Raw genomic sequence first — 16,858 nt, forward strand, 5'->3', positions numbered from 1 at the left:
CCTACAGCTCTCCGACATATGCGCCGAAGGCCGGCTGGTAGCGAACGACCCCAGCAGCCCCAGACCCATGTTACAAGGGCGGCAAACCAATCCCCTCTCATAACTATGGACTATGGATGGCACCGAGTGTTCTTAGGGAAGGTGTATAGAAAAGTTTTAAGGAAGAGAAAAAAAAAAAGATTAAGGAGATGTGTGCAAAAAATGCTAGAATGAAAAGCGTATGTAAAGCATACCTGATTAAATAAAGCAGGTTATAGATGAATATGTGTCACCGCCCCTTTTCAGAGATGTGCCAATAAATCATCATCACGCTGCAGCACACGCCTCATACATAACTCGTTTCGAGAGTGTCAGTGCGTTGTGTCGCTATTTTGATTCAATTGTAAACTCATTAGCGGCGATCGACATTCAATGTGAGATGGGTTCTGTCAATTTTAGTTTCATAATGCCCAATCGCACCACTTGCAAAGCTGTTACTGCACATGCGCGGGAAAGACATTTCCCAACCAAAAACCAAAAGCCGTATTTCTTTGCATTGTCGTTTGAATTGATCCTGGTTTGAAACGCAGTGCAGTCGACAACAAATTAACGTCCCAAAATGACTGCAGTAAAATTACTTGAAAGCTGAACTGACTTTTGTAAATTTAAGTGAAATAAGTTGGGAACGTTTGAGTACTATTGTATCGGTGGCTTCTCCGCGAATAACAAAGTGTGCAGTGGTGATCAAAGGACAATATAACACGAGGTGATATACTTGAACGTGTTGTCACTGGCTTTACTCAACAATAAAATATAACAAAAACATGGACGTTTCGCCACCTATGCGGGTGGCATCGTCAGTACACAAATGGCAACAAATGGGAAAATACACCCTATTCATGCATGATACTGCCGTAAACATCCGGCAGGGAGCCACGGTTAGAATTGCATGCAGATCGATTGCGACAAATAAACCACGATTCCACAAATTTTCTTGGGCCCCATCGGGGTTCCCGTGCTAACGTGGCTACATTATCAAAATCGAACACGTGTCCTTTTGTTAAACAATGATCCCCCAGTTCCGTCTTTGCACGTGTGACACGCGTGGCTTTCGTAGCGTCCCGTAAGTGTTCCTTGAGTCGAGTGCGACGTCGGCGCCCCCGCTCGCCAATGTAGCTGGCACCACCACAGTCCGAGCAGTTAACCCTGTAGACGACACCACTTTGTTCGTCCGGAGGCGCGCGGTCCTTTGGCTTCGGGAACACGTTTGCCAATGTGTACCAGGGTTTGAACACAGTTCGAACGCCCAAAGGCCGTAAAGCTATGCGCACTGCGTCTGATGCGCCTGCACGAGGCCTTTAAATGCCGTCTATCATGCCATTCAATTTACACGCGAGACGGAGAATGGTGATGCTGCGGGCATTAGGAACAGCGCCCTGACAACTACCAGGCGTCTCACAACGCTGGCTCGACGAGTAGCGCCGGCAGTGACGTTGCAGGCGTCGCACGAGATGAGATCGACGGGAAACCGTTGGCGTTAGTCACCGCCCAGTGACATATTACACAACGTTAGCTTGAAGTTTACTGCCCGATGTCCTTATACCAGTGACACAGCGACACAGCAGCTTAGCCAGTACGCTAGTGTTCTCATATTGTGCGTACGCACAGTACTAGTGCGAGTAGCGGTGCACGGCCTTCTCTCCGTCGCCAAAGCGATTGCGCGTGTAGCCGTTCATGGTGCGTCCACTTCAATTTGGCGCTTGTGCACCCAAACGGCACTCCGCGTGTCTGGAAACGCTCGCTATAACCCATCGCGCGTGTGTCTTACATGCGCTATCGAGTGGACTTGGGTGTCTGTTTAATTGCAATCCCAGTAGAACAGCAAACAAACGAAACGGTCTGCAGCATCTGCGATGAAGGAAACCCCCCCCCCCAAAAAAAAAAAAAAAGAAAACACGAGAAACATAAATCCCATATTAAAAATTTCCATATAAAACTCTTTGTTCCATATTTAATATGCGAGCATGGTCCGTATATGATGCAGAACAATAAGTAGGGAGGGATAAGGGCGTTGGCAAACACGCTAAATGGCAAAAACCGATGCAGCATACATGATGGCCGCGCAGCTAAGCCTCGTTTACGAACCAGATTTTCCAGTGAGTAGTTCGGCCGCTGCCCGCAAGAAAGCTCGCATTATTTTAGCAGTCGTTTATTGGAGATCGCTAGCAGGGAGAGGCCTTCGTCCTTCAGTACATGTACATAATATAGACGGATGCTGATGAAGTTCAATATACAAGGGCTGCTGAAACTTGTTGAAACCACGTGTTGAGGCCGCTCCGAGCATGAGTCATGTCTGCTTAGTGAGAATATCGAGGCTGTCACCATTGTTCTAGGTATGCAGTCCGGATAACGGGCACAAGATATGGTGGTGCTAGCAAATTGTGCCGAATCGTGCATGGTGATGGTAGATTTTTTTATGGAAAAATGCGTCACGGGGAACGTCAACGAATTTGGAATGGCTGTCAACCTCGAAAGTGGTGATATGTTCAGGAGTCCTACTCTGAGACTGGGAATCGCCGAACACGATTAGTATTCTATTTGCTAATTATTTTCTCGCTCATGGAAACACAGCAAGTGCGAACGGCAACGCAGTCCTGATTCCGTCAGCGCAAAAAGCCGAATGCTTTCGTCAACACTGTGTGCGACGCCGCCCGTCAGTTTCTTGCATTACAACAATTACACTTATTTTGTAAGAATGTCAGAATATGCATGTCAAATATATAAATACGTGGTAATTTCCACGATTTCAGTTTTCACGCAAGAAGAGTGGTTTAAAGACAGTAATGAAATGGCAAACGTAAGCGCAAAAGACATTTGGAATATTCGTGACGCATAGGTAGAGAAGAGCCAGAACGCATGGTGTCGAACAATAATTGCTATCATAGTCTCAGAATTGTGCGATCATGTGCCTACAGTAGACAGCGGGGGGCTTCAACTAACACATCTTAATTAATATTAACGTTGCACATGAAGTTAAATGATGCGCTGGAGTGTGGTGGCACCTGCCATCACCCATTTTCAAAGTAGGATTCACTTATTATGCGCAGGGTATTAGCATGGTGCCCGGTGACCGAATTTATTTAACTGAGAAGCATTCTTTCTGAAAAAAAAAACAAAAAAAAACATGTTTTTTTTTGTAGCTTAGTTCTTTTTGAGGGTGAATGACCGACCCCCACCTACTTTTATGATGAAGCCAACGCCCATTTGGATGCCTTCGCACTCGACCACGTGGCGGCAACACCAAGCAACTCTTCTCTGTAGTGCAGCAAGCCCGTTATTTAGTGGGCTTCCCTGCAATGCTATTTTCCTGTACTCCCGTCAGCAGCAAACGCTGCTGACGGTAGTACAAAGGCTTTCCGTGTCTTCGTTGTTCCCGAACGCGCGTTCTGCGCACCGGAATGGAACCTATTGCTGCTATTCAATAGCATTCACCCTCGCTGAGCATAGGTGCGTGTGGGTGTTCTGCCGGTGGTAAAGGCAAAGCTGTTATACCTTATTCCACCATAGTCGGGGGTAAAACGAGAACAAAGGAAACCGAGGGGACCGCCTTGCGTTACCATATGAAGTCGACAGACGACGAAGTCAAAAGAATCAAAGGGGAGGAATGTTCAGCATACGTCGTGCTGGCCGTGATTGATGCCTCTTTCGAAAGACTGCGTTGACAGGGCGTCGTTCGCTGAATAAAGTGGAGTGCTTGACCTCTTCAGAAATGCGTGTTTGGAATGTACCACTCGCAAGAATGCTGCTACGCATGTACGAGAAAAGTATTTTCCAATTAAAATGATTTATGTGACAGGCTGGTGAAAGGAAGTATTATTCCCATTCTACAGAAGTCTGCCTAATTACCATCGCCGAACCCTCCGCACCTTTTTACCCTGCAAGGGTTCGTCGTTCGTGGTGAATGCCTATTGAATGACAAGAATACATTCCCTCTCGGTGATAAGGCATGGGGTTTAGTTGAACTCTCATGACCGCAAATTTGCTGAGTAATTCTCCGAAAGCCCCCCCCCCCCCCCTTCTTTTTTTTTTTTTTTTTTTTTTTGCTCGCGCTTCCCTTCTGGTGCAGGGGGCCTCACGTAAAGGACAAACAGCTGTAGACGCGAGGTTTGCGTTGAAAGACAGCCTTGCACGGCAACCGAGTTGCAGGTGGATTTCGCTTGATATTTCTAACAGTGAAAACTCAAACGAGATGGGGATAGGGACTTCAGTCATTGACGACAGAAGTCACGTGACTGCAGCAAGCGAACGTCGCTCAAACGACATTATAAACGCGCCGGCTGACTGGCTGTTGTGTAGCGGACGTACTGTGGGAAACACTTTGCTTTTCAGCCACGTGGAAAGACGCGAGTTTCCAGATTGTTCGAATCTTGCAAATAGTCCAACAACGTTTACGTCGAAAATCATCCTTTGGATAGATTAATATTGTGGCTGATGCCATCAAGACCATAATTATTACCTTTTTTTCTGCATTTTATATATACCCCTATGGGGTCCGTGGCTCGTATTAATAAACCCTCATATAAACTTCTTGTCGTAGAGTCTTTTCATGTTGTGTATTCGCCGGTCTTATGCCGCCGATACTCCGAGTGTCCTTCAATGTTCCCGACTGCGGGTTCATTAACATTTCCTCTATTATCCCTGAAACCCGAAGCCTGCGACACAGTAACTACGTGATCGGTTAGCACATCTCAATTAAACTGAGTAATGCTAAAAAAACAAAAAAAAAAAAAACATGCCCCGCGGTTTCGGCGCTATTTTCACTCGCTTGACTTAAGTCGTCATCAACGAGGAATTTATTAATTTGTTTCAAAATCAGCAGGAAAGCCATATGTGGAGCATCGAGTAAGGGGGACATCAAAGAGATATTCTCCTATAATCACCGTATTCTTAGACATCCTAATCTGACTTCAGGCAGTAGTGTGCAGCCCTTTTGGGTTATCGTAAGATGTTTCTACGTCACAAGACATATTGACATCGCCGGCTTCGTCTTCATCGCACCCATCCGTTGGGTACTCAGAAAAAGAGCAATAATTGAAGTAAAAAAAAAATCACGATTTGTATTTTTTTTTTTTTGAGCCGCATTTGTCGCCACCATTATAAAAAATACGATAAGGGTAAACTCAAGCAGGAAAATGCGCATCATTATGGCGCATAAATTCCTCCAAATCGTGAGTACTTAATAACGTTTTTTTTTTCTTTTTTCAAGATCTTCGCTAGCGTTAAACCCTTGGCGTGTTGCTCCTTGAAACCCCAGCCGATAATGATAGGAATCGCTGTTAGCTGACGCTGTTTGAAGCTATTTGTATTAGCCAAAAAAGAAAAAAAAAAGAACGCTGGTGTATAAACGCACTCGCATTCAACATTTCAAATGAGGAAACCGTTTTCGGGGCACATGTGACCAGGCGGGATGAATGGCACGTGCCGGTGATATTAGATTCCATGAGATTCAGAAACTGGAAGAAGAGCTTTGATATTCAGCACGAAGATTGAACAGTTTCTCGCTGAACACACATCTCCCAGATATAGCTAGAGCTCGACAAACCCGGATGTTGTGTTTGTTTGCTTTTACGCACCTTGTCGCCCACTGTCTCTCTCGGTAACCACTTGTGGGCTCGCCCTTAGCAACACAGTTGATTGTGACAAACGTGGAGCTTATGATTTTCATTTATGGACCTGCCTTTTCACAATAGCCCTTTTAATCTGCTGAATAATAAATCATCTAAATGCCCCGACATAACACGTGTTCCTTTGCCTGCAAAGGAGCAGGGCACGTGGCATCAGAGCGAAGGTGAGTACGAGAAGTCGAACACGTGGCAGGCATTGTGCGGAGATGACAGTACACCATACCGCAGGAACCCGATATCCAAAAACTTAGGTTCATTGCGTGCTTATAATTGATGCAGGTAGACTACAGTGCACAGAACTGTATATTTGATGCACTTCATCTTTTCTAATTGCGTTAAAAAAGACGAAATATAAGTCAAAAGTTGCCATGGGCTCAGCTTCAAGTTCTAGGCGCCACACAATTCCGAAAAGTAGGCAAACTTGGCGGATAGTAGCCACCAACGGCAACACGTGGATGTTGACGGTCCACGCCGTAAACGTAATATTTACGGCTTTGTTCCGTGGTTATTTTTCTCCGCTGTTGGTCGACGTTATTATTATTTTGGCACCCAAAAACCCTAGCTGCCTGTCTATGTGCCTTCATATTCCGCAGTCGTCTTTAGAAAGAAATTTTTCTGTGGCCCTCTCGTTATTTGAAGGACGCCCAGTCCATGTTCCCCGTACTTCTACGTTTGGAGTTTTTCCTTTGGACACTAAGTGCTCCAGCCTCCCAACAATCCACTTGATTCATCTTTAGTCCAGTTTGCGCTTCAGTAAACACAGCGACGTTGTAATCCAGGTGTTTTCATCATCATCAGTCTACATTTATGTCCACTGCAGGACGAAGGCCTCTCCCTGTCATCTCCAATTACCCCTGTCTTGCGCTAGCTAATTCCAATTTGCAATTCCAACTTGGCAGGTGTTTTACTGGGATATAAAACCCAATGAATTCTAAGAGCTAATACGCGCGATTGGGAAGTCTCTGCCATGACCTTGCTCATTCATCAACGCTCTTACGGAAGACACACGCACACACACAAAAATAAGTTTATCGGTTTTTCTGGGAATAGGTCCAGATACGTGGAAATAATCCAATGATACAGGAACCCAACGTGGTACACATCTACAACGTGAAGGCTTTTCTACAGCTCCTAATGTTCGCTCAACCGCGCGAAGAAGAAACAGAAGGGAAAAAAAAAACATCGTGCATTCCACAGTGCTGATTAGATATTCACGGCCACTACAGGAGCTTTAGGTCAGAAACGAAAGCATCTCAACACAAAACCACGAGATATCGGCACTTTTTATTCTCGCTAACGACTATAGAAAACAATTTGCATTTGCCCCATGGTCTCGGCTAAGTTAAGCTGAAAGCCACCTCGCTGCTTCCAGGAGACAGGTCATTTTTTTTTTTTTTTTTGCAGCAGCAGCAGGGCTGATTCCAAGGCAGAAAGGAAGAGAGGAAGAAATGTGCGGGAACGAAGGTATGTGACAAAAAAGAAGGAACAGGAAACACATGGCGGCCAGTAGGTCTTATCAACCACGCTCCGGTCACCCGCATTTCTGCTGTTAAGTCGTAGTCGCCCCCCGCAAAAGCAAGAGCCAAGTAATGGACTTTGAGCGGGAGCTTATCACTGTACCCCCCTCCCCCCACACACACACAACTTTTTGTTTTGTTTATGCTTCCTTTTAGCACTGCTATACAAAGCAACATTCTTAGAAACTGCACAAAGCCAGGGGAAAAGGTTGGGCACGGCTAACGTCAACTGCTTGTCAAGTCACGTGTTTCGATGAACAGGCAGCAGCCACCATCGGCGCCCTCTCCCCTTCTTTTGATTCCACTGACTCCACAATGGCCCAAGCCACAGAACCTACGAAACACGTGGGCATTGTTGACGTCATCCGACTTGACCACGTGATCGTCGCACCACCTCTGCAGCCTCGGCACTCCCAACCATTCAGGGGTGGTCCTCGAGTGATCTTTTTCTGCAAGGGGGCGGAGCTTCCCCTGGGTTATTTGTGGGGACGGCAATGTCTTCTACCCAGTCGGTCGATCTCCACTGCTCGGTACTGTAGTGTTGTGACTTGGACTTGTGACTTCCACGTGGCATTGCCAGGGCACGTCGTCGATCTCGAAGCACACCAGGTAAGTCGTTGCTACTGTTACGTTTTCTTGCGTGTAGCTACCATAGAATTGTCTACATAGACTATGTAGTGGAGAAATTACAACTGTGATCGTTGATTTGAAGGTAGAACTAGCACGTTGCAAATAACATCGGTAGTTGCGGTCGAGATTTTGCGCGTGCACGCCACTGCCTGCTATGTCATTATTCATGATGGAAACGCTGACTGCGGTTCAGAGGCTGGGATACTTACTGCCTACGAACTATGACACGTTCGCACCGTGAATACACTGACTGGGTTCTGTAAGCATGGGAGCACACGGTAATACTTTTCCCATGAGTTTGAATAGACGGTGACGCAATTCACAGCTTTCTTTCCTTTTATTGGGACATGAATGTAGCGCTGGCGAAAAGCGTGTCCGAGGTCGAGTCGTCACTGAAAGCTCGACTACATATTTGTTTGCTAAACACCACTGCTTAACCTTCTCGGAAGAAATATGAGAACACTGCATGATAAAAGACGTTAAAACTCAGTGCCCAGCGAAAATTGATTGCGTTTAGATTAGAAAAGATTGAGAATCTTTTGGATTCGAAGAGTGAAAATTGTGAAGCTGCGGTTCTTAGGCCTGATTCAAGCAACAATGACTTAGCTGACGACTTGACGAACACGCAATATATGCCTGTCGTCCTATTTGTTCATAGGGACGCGATTTTCGTCCATGTTGAGTTTGGTTCTGCACTGCACTTGATCAACAAGATGAGTGTTGCAGAGAGATTCCGCTATGTTAGAATAGGTATGACTCAAAAGTTGGTTTCCGTGCTTAGACAGAAAAAAATTTAACGAATATATACAGTTTTAAAGAAAGGCGAATTCGGTTGGATGTGCGCCACCGATTTTATAATGAATCATTAATTGGAACGGTGTCGTGCGTGAGAAAATCTGCGGCCGATCACGACAACTCATGCTTTTCGTTCATGATACGTTCGCGGACGGTACTCCAAGCAGCGCATAGTACGCGTGAAGCTAGAAATCAGAAATAAACATGTTGTGCACAGAATGAACACCACAAAGAAGACTGACACAGGATCATTGCGTCCATTCGGTCCACAACATGTTTATTTCAAATCACCAACAAGCCCAAATGCTTTTGGCATGTGAAGTTAACTCATTAGCAACATGAATAGCATGAAAAGCTTTCAAGAATAATCATTGGTGAGCTGATGGTAAAGACAGGCTTTCACTGATCTGTAGCATATCTCGCAGTTTGTCGCCATGAAGATCGCCTTCCTGTTCGTGCTTGCCATGGAATCGGCCTGCGTGGTTCAGAGCCAGATGAACCCATTGGGCTCGGGACTTCAGCGGTTGATGGTGGGCCTCTTCGGTGCCCGCGGAGGCGGCCGTTACGGCAACCCGGGAGCCGCCTACGTTCAACACGGTGCCGCTCCTCAAGGCAACCTGCACCAGTCGGCCTACGCTGGTTATGGAGCACCAATGTGAGTATACCACCTCAAGTTGCACATTTTATTGAGTTAGCATTAGGGGTTTCAGAGTGGCAAAAAGTGTTTGTGTGGGAAGCCGGCCACGTACGTGGTAGAGATGAGAGAGCATAGAAGAGTGTATACAGGATGTTTCATTCTAGTGGCACTAAACTTTAAAAAAAAAATGCCTGTGGCAGATAGCACAGTTCTAATCCTTGATCTAAACTACTCGTTGAGGCGGTCATTACTTTCACGAGAAATCCAAATGCCTAACTGAATACTTAACATAATTACGCTAATATGCAAATGTGACGTAGCTGGACAGAACCAAGGTAATGTTGTTTGCCGTTGCTTGGAGATACTCAGATTATGTTTTGCATTCCGGCTGATTACATAATTACTTTTACTTATTTATTTAACTTCTCAATTATTATAATTAGATGAAAAGTGTCAATGAGAAAATTGTAGAGCAACATGAGAAACTCCCGATACAGCTTTCTGTTGCTCAATACGTGCTATACATAGAAGTGTTTTTCCGAGCGTGAAAGATGCCCGCGATTACACGCAAAGTACCTCGAGCGGCCAGTCGTGCGGCAATTTTAAGCCCAGAATTCATTCATTCCCTTTTAATGTGCTCGTCTCACGATCGAAGTCATGTCCTACTTTATCATTTTCCATGGGCCCTGTTAAACGAATGAAGATTGAGTAATTTGATATGTTCAAATGTGATTCAATAACCTCGCCGTAGATGTGCAATTGAAAAAAGAAAACGAGAAGCTAAGGCGAGCTCAGGCTATCGTATCTTTTTTTTTTTTTTTAGCTAATAACTCTACGTTGCAGCGCTTTGTATCTTCCGTTGGTGAAAATAGGATAAAATGCATACGTAGAAGACTAAATTTTTAGTCCTCGTTGGTAGCTGCCCGCAATTGTCTGTTTCTTGGAGAAAATAACTTGATAAAAACGTAGAGATAGTTTGAGCAATTTCGCAGGGTGCGGTAGAGCTACACAGAAGACTGCGTAAGTAGCTGCTGAAACCTGTAGTAGTGACAAATCACTACTCACATCATCACTTGAAGTCCATGCTTGACTTAGCCTAAATAACGTCGGACATGTTCGCTCCGAAGGAAACGCAATGACCGTTTTGTGCACGTCAGTCGTCAGGTGTCATCTAAATAACAATTTTTGTAAATATTGGGGACGTAATAGACTTGTTAGGCTCTAGTGCACCGGCTCGTAATTTTTCTGCCCATGCAAAGAGCACATTGCGCTGTTAATGAAATTAAGGCGCTGGTGTACGTAGTAACAGCGACGAAGGGACAAGACTTGGGCGAGAAAACCACACACGACACCGGAGCGTAATGACGCTCAGGTGTCCGCCCAAGTCCTGTCACTTTGCGCAACAGTGTTAATAATGTCTAACCAACTAGCGCATTGCGGAAGTTTCCTTAATTTACGTATCTACATTAACAAACTTTCTTTCTAAACCCGCATAAGATCACTGTGCCGTTCCCTTTTTGTGGTGTGTGTATATACTCTTCATCTTGACAGTCGAATCCCTATGTAGGCAACAAGTTCTCTTTCTATGTTTTTTTTAAGCGTAATTTTAATCGGACCCCTTCATTTGTCGGCAGGAGTGGTAACCACGTGAGGTCCCGGCCCATGTTCAACAACGGCATGCTCCCTTTCACGGGCGGTCATCGTCGAGGTACGCCGTTCCGGCCAGCGCACTCTAGTCGCTGGCGGCGCCATTCGGGCTACCCCGAGGACCTGGTGTCGCGCGGCTTCTACCTGGTGCGACGTCAGGACGAGGACCTGTGCGTCATGCGAGCCAGCTGCGAGGCGGCCGCCAAGCCCGGAGAGTACGGCAGTGAGGGAGAGCTCGCCGTCCAGTTCATCCTGTGAGGGGTGCAGTCATTGCTTGTGCATGCGGCTCATCTTCGCGGACGACGTATACGGTTCGATACGGCCCGTGACGCAGCATGTTTTATTCGTCGCAAACGAAGCAAAATTATTATAAAATTGAAGGAAGCTCTTAACCACAAGGTGCATGGTAGGCTGAAACCAATTAAAAAGGGAAGAATAGTGGTTCAACACCGTAAACGCAAATTTGCACGAAAAGCCGTTTGCACTATATGCATAACGAGAGAAAGAGAGATAAAGTGAAGGTATCTAATCAGGCCTGGCTTGTCAAACCCTCGTCGTTCTCACGCCGTTCCATGTGTGATTCAAAGTCTTGTACTGGCATCATTCTCGATTTCTTACTTGCAAGCGAAGCATTCCGTAAAACTGATAACATTCTTGGTTTCTTGTATCCTTTTTTTCGTTCATTTCGCTTCTTTTGCTCCCGTACCTAGCCACCTGGGTCAGTATTCACACAACAGTGCTTACGCTAGAACCTTTCATAAGAGTAAATTCCATCCAATGCCGGCGATGTCATTAGCGCAGGCGGCTGGTGAATGCCAATTAGTATACTTACGAACGACAAGCTGCGCGAATTCGACGCCTGGTCGGTTGTTTCGCGTAAGCAACTTGCTCACTCATCGTCGTGTTCCGCGTGCAGGTCCCTACGTCACGACGGACAAGCCCCGTGGCAGCCGTACTTGCTGTCGGCGCGCGTGGGCCAGGCGCACCGAAGCCTGCAGCTGTGCCGGCGCATCTTCCGGGGCTGCCTGCTCGCCAAGGAGCAGCTGAGCCGCACCACGCGCGAACGCCTGCTCAAGGCCATCCGCTGCCTGAACAGCCGACAGTGCTAGCAGAAGGCGGCGAGGATCCGGACCTTGCTGACCCAGTGATGCTCGGCGTGCAAGCGGGGGTAGGAATGTAGCTAATCGCTATACTCTTACACACGGCAAATTTCATGAAAGTGCCAATTTTTTTTTTTACTTGCAACCGGTACTCTTTGTCTTGCATCGTGGTATAATATGCACCATATTGTTGTCATTTACCTTAACCAATGCTAATATGAGGCGTAAGGTAGTGTGAATCCGAAAGCTTATACGCCAAGAAGAGGAAATTGTGGTGCGCAAGCGAAACACCGGTAACTGCGCGGTGGGTGTAATGTTACGCCGTGTATAACTTGACCTCTGGCGACAGTGTTAAGGGCACATTGTCCTTGCAAGTTTTCGTACGATTGATGCTTCTCTCATACCTAACCAAGATTGGTCATACCAAAACATCCAAGCGCACCAGTTATTTGTAAATATAAGCGAACATGGGCACCAATCATGAAAGTTACCGCGTGTGGACTTTATGCCGCGGGAGGCTTGAAGTCGTGAAGTCGTCGATTACAGTCCTCCTGTGGTTTGCGTTTAAAGGTACTACCCCGTACGCGTGCCCATTCCGCACAGTACAGATGCTACCTACGTCTGCGTCGACTAGTGACAAATATTTGTGGTGTGGCGTATGCTGTACATCTGTGCCAGAAATGTCTGGAAACCCGTAACTTCTATTGCCACGGCATCCGGGCTTCCAGAAATTTTGGCTTTACGGGCTTTCAGAAATTTTGGCAGCTTCTCCGACGCCATTGTAATCGCGGCTCGGATGGGACCATAGCAGGCGCTGTACTTCAACGCTTAGTTTTACTGTACCTACTGCGAGTGTTTACAACTGCGTTAGTATTTTTGTATGTCCCTGTGTAAAAACTGTAATGTATGTGTTTGTATTTTTACTTGTCGTGGGCGTATTTTAATAAAAGTGCACTTGTCTTCATTCTTGGTCTTCTTTTTCTATTCATTTTCTTTGCGAAGAGAGCTGCAGCTCCGGCCAGCTCCTATTTCCCTATATTCAAACACATGTGAAACACAAACATGCTCTCATGCTTGTGTTTTGTGTTTGTCCTGAGACAACCGCTCGAACGCTTTGAATGAAATCTGTTGCATTCCAGAGAGAGAGTTGAATTCTCCCAAAAACAGCAAGCAGAATTTTGCTTTAGGATCTCGTACTATACACAATTTCCGTAAGTTAAGATAAAAAGAAATTGAAGCCGAACATCTACAAATCCGCAACTGCGCTTTGAAAACAGATATTATAAACTGCACCCAATAGGGCACCTGAAGCGAACAAACTCAGTATATAAATGTACCACGTGCTAGAAATTGATAGCGTTTGCGCAGGCTTTGCATAACTCGTACTCACAATTGAGCGGTGCGTTTGAAAGTTATACATCGTGCGTGCCAGCTAAAGTTAGCCAAGCTGGTGAGCCAAAAAAAAAAAAACTGTTAAAAATACTGTGCAAGATACGATTATAAGAGCTACGGGGGTAAGTCGTCAGAGGTCTGACGACGGAACACCGTCGGTCTTAAAATCGTGCTTCCCCCTTGCACCCTATTTTTTAAATAATACTTTTTCGTTCAACAGATTGGCTCACGTTAGCTGGGACACTTATATAAGACATAAATCTGGTCCGCTTTAGATTTCTAAGTGTGATATTGTAATTTGTTACTGAATTTCAGTGTTAAAAACGTGCTTTCAGTGTTAAAAACCTGTTAAAAACGTGGTGCTCCAGATTTTTTTTTCTAATTATCAACAATTTTTACAGGAAGAAAAAGTATGTGCCTGAATAATGAAATCTGCTTCCAAAATTCGCTCGACTATAATTTCTTTTAATTGTAAACAAGCTCGTCACAACAGTAAATTCTGGGTATTACGAGCAGAAACCACGATATGATTTCATAAGGAACGACCTATTGGGGACTCCGCATCAATTTTGGCCACCTGCTTTTTTTTTAATTTTAATGTTCGCGCGAGCGTTTTTGCCCCCATCACAAAGTGGCCGGGAGAGAACCCGGCACATTGAGCTTAGCAACGCCATGCTACTAAGCTACCGTGGCTGGCAAAATTGGTGCAGTAGACGCCGAGTGAAACGATTTCTTTCGTTTTCCCTGCATTTACATACGAGCTCCCGAGAGTGCACCCCGACGCGCTGGCATAGAATAGGCAACGCAGACCCTCCGGCGCACTGCGATCAGAATTGGCACGATAGAAGTGTATGCATGCGATTGTACTTTTAATGGTTAGAGCATCCGACTGCTGTAGTGGGGTACCGCGGTTCGGTCCCGCCCTCAGGCACGCGATTCAATATTCTGCCACCTTGATGGTGTACACGTTGCCTACGAGATCACCGAGCACAGATAGCCATCGCGCACTGAAATATTTGACGCTGTGGCCTGGAAATCCACGCGCAGAAGCCGCTAAACTTTCACAGTCAGCATGCCACCGCATATGCGTTAGAAATAACCAAGCTACACACAAAGCTGCCTGATAGCGCAGGTGTTATAGCGTCGCGCGCCCGGATACCGACGGAAGAACAGTGAAATACACTAAGGGTGGATGAATACTCGAACTACGAGTCGAATATCACGCACTAATTATTTATATCCGAAAATGAACTATTAGGTATTTTCCGTATATTGAAAACTAACCAAATACATTGCAACAACTGGCTGTTAAAATTTTGCTTGTGGTTCTCCGTCTTCTAAACAAAGTATCACAAATTATCAAAAGTCAAGCAACGAGAGAGAGAGAATAACTTTATTGAGAATGCCTGCAGAGTCGATTAGGCTCCCTCCCCACAGGGAGGACGAGCTTTCATCGCGACGCGGCCAATTGCAAGCAACGAAAAAAAAAAAAAAAAAGCCGGCAGATCCGACGCCTTGTCGGAATCGATGTTATGCATAGGAGGCTGTTTCATGACCTACATGACGCGCATGTCATGACCTATCATTTATGTCCGAACTTATTTCAGTCATCATCATCAGCCTATATTTATGTCCACTGCATGAAGAAGGCCTCTCCCTGCGATCTCCAATTATCCCTGTCTAGCTTATTACAATTTGCATCTGCAAATTTCCTAACATTATCGCCCCACCTAGTTTACTGCCGTCCTTGACTGCGCTTCCCTTCTCTTGTTATCCATTCTGTAATTCTAATGGTTCACCGGTTATCTATCCTACGCATTACATGGCCTGTCCAGCTCCATTTTTTTCCGCTTAATGTCAAGTAGAATATCGTCTACCCCCGTTTGCTCTCTGATCCACACCGCTCTCTTCCTGTCTCTTAACGTTACGCCTAACATTTTTCGTTCCATCGCTCTTTGTGCGGTCCTTAACTTGCTCTCGAGCTTCTTTGTTAACCTCCAAGTTTCTGCCCATATGTTAGCACCGCTAGAATGCAATGATTGTAATTTTCTTTTCAACGACAGTGGTAAGCTTCCAGTCAAGATTTGTCAATGCCTGCCGTATGCAATCCAACCCAATTTTCTTCTTCTGCAAACTTCCTTCTCATGATCAAGGTCCCCTGTGAGTAATTGACCTAGATATAAACATACTCCTTTACAGACTCTAGAGGCTGACTGACGATCTTGAATTCTTGTTCCCTTGCCAGGGTATTGAAGATTATCTTTGTCTTCCGCATATTAATCTTCAACCCCACTCTTACACTTTCTCGGTTAAGGTGCTGACTCATTTGTTGCAATTTGTGGTTTCAGTGGTTTAAAACTCAACCATTTTAGTGGTTGAGTGTTAAACATTTTTCTCTGAGTCATTGTCATTTTTGCTGAGCCATGCTCATGGCTATGACTTCTACCATCATCCTTTAGTGTCCCCCTTAGTACCCAACTCCGAACCCATTTCAGTGGTTTTTGAGTGTTAATAATTTTTCGCTGAGTCATTGTCATCTTTGCTCAGTCATGCTTATGACCATGACTTCTATCATCATCCTTTAGTGTTTCCTTCATTTTGTACCCTTGTCCGAACCCATTCCAGTTACATACCAAGTTAACGGTACGACCATGAGAGCACCAAGACGAAGGCGGCTGTTTCATGACCTACATGGCACACATATCATGATATTCAATTTATGACCTATCACTTATGTTAGTCATACACTCTTGTTACACTATGCCAATTTTGGTACACATCAAGGTAACGAAAACGACCATGAGAGCACCAAGACGTAGGCGGCTAGACAGATACTATCAAAATGGCAAATGTTCGCCAAGAAATGCTTCGCATTTAAAATTGGTTGGTTAGACATTATTGACACTGGTGTGCAAAGCGACGAAGGGACATGACTTGGGCGAGAAAACTACCCACGCCACCTGAGCGCAATTTCACTCAGGTGCCGTGTGTGGTTATCTCGCCTAAGTCCTGTCCCTTCGTCGCTGTGCGCAACAGTGTTATTAATGCAGATACAATGAACGGTACTACGTACACCGGCGCCTTAATTTCATTAACAGTACAGTGTGCTCTTTGCATGGGCAGAAAGATTACGCGTCGGTACTCTAGAGCCCAACAAGTCCAAGTGCAGAATAGATTACAAAAATGAGAATTTCCTCGGTATGCAGAAATGCGCCCTTATTTGAAGCCAATTCTTGCCTTTATCTAGGTGACGGCTGACGTGCACGAAATGGTCATTGCATTTCCTTCGGTGCGTTCATGTTACATGTTATTTTTCACATGTTAGTCGAGCGTGTGCTTCAAGTTGACAAGGAAATTTATTTACCCGTAGGCACGCGTACAACTGTTGTATGAACGTAGAGTACAATATAACGCACCACACATGCAATACATCGTATTTGATATAAAGAAAACAGATGAGCAAACAAAATAGTAAAT

General features: G+C 45.4%; 1 protein-coding gene across 1 annotated transcript; it reads left to right on the forward strand.

Moving 5' to 3' along the window:
* The first annotated feature begins 9,039 nt into the window (after positions 1 to 9,039).
* On the forward strand, positions 9,040 to 12,862 carry LOC119444116 (uncharacterized). The gene is made up of 3 exons (XM_037708592.2): positions 9,040 to 9,260; positions 10,877 to 11,143; positions 11,806 to 12,862. The coding sequence occupies exons 1-3, from the start codon at positions 9,040 to 9,042 to the stop codon at positions 11,996 to 11,998; spliced, it is 681 nt and encodes a 226-aa protein (XP_037564520.1). The 3' UTR covers positions 11,999 to 12,862.
* The last annotated feature ends 3,996 nt before the right edge of the window (positions 12,863 to 16,858 follow it).

This window comes from Dermacentor silvarum, chromosome 3 (assembly GCF_013339745.2).
Source record: "Dermacentor silvarum isolate Dsil-2018 chromosome 3, BIME_Dsil_1.4, whole genome shotgun sequence".
Lineage (NCBI taxonomy): Eukaryota > Metazoa > Arthropoda > Arachnida > Ixodida > Ixodidae > Dermacentor > Dermacentor silvarum.

What these genes read in the sequence shown, in the direction of transcription:
- LOC119444116 (XM_037708592.2), top strand. Translation starts at nt 9,040, where the DNA reads ATGAAGATCGCCTTCCTGTTCGTGCTTGCCATGGAATCGGCCTGCGTG. An exon ending in GCTGGTTATGGAGCACCAAT is followed by an intron (nt 9,261 to 10,876) that starts GTGAGTATACCA and finishes ATTTGTCGGCAG; the next exon opens with GAGTGGTAACCACGTGAGGT. An exon ending in CTCGCCGTCCAGTTCATCCT is followed by an intron (nt 11,144 to 11,805) that starts GTGAGGGGTGCA and finishes TTCCGCGTGCAG; the next exon opens with GTCCCTACGTCACGACGGAC.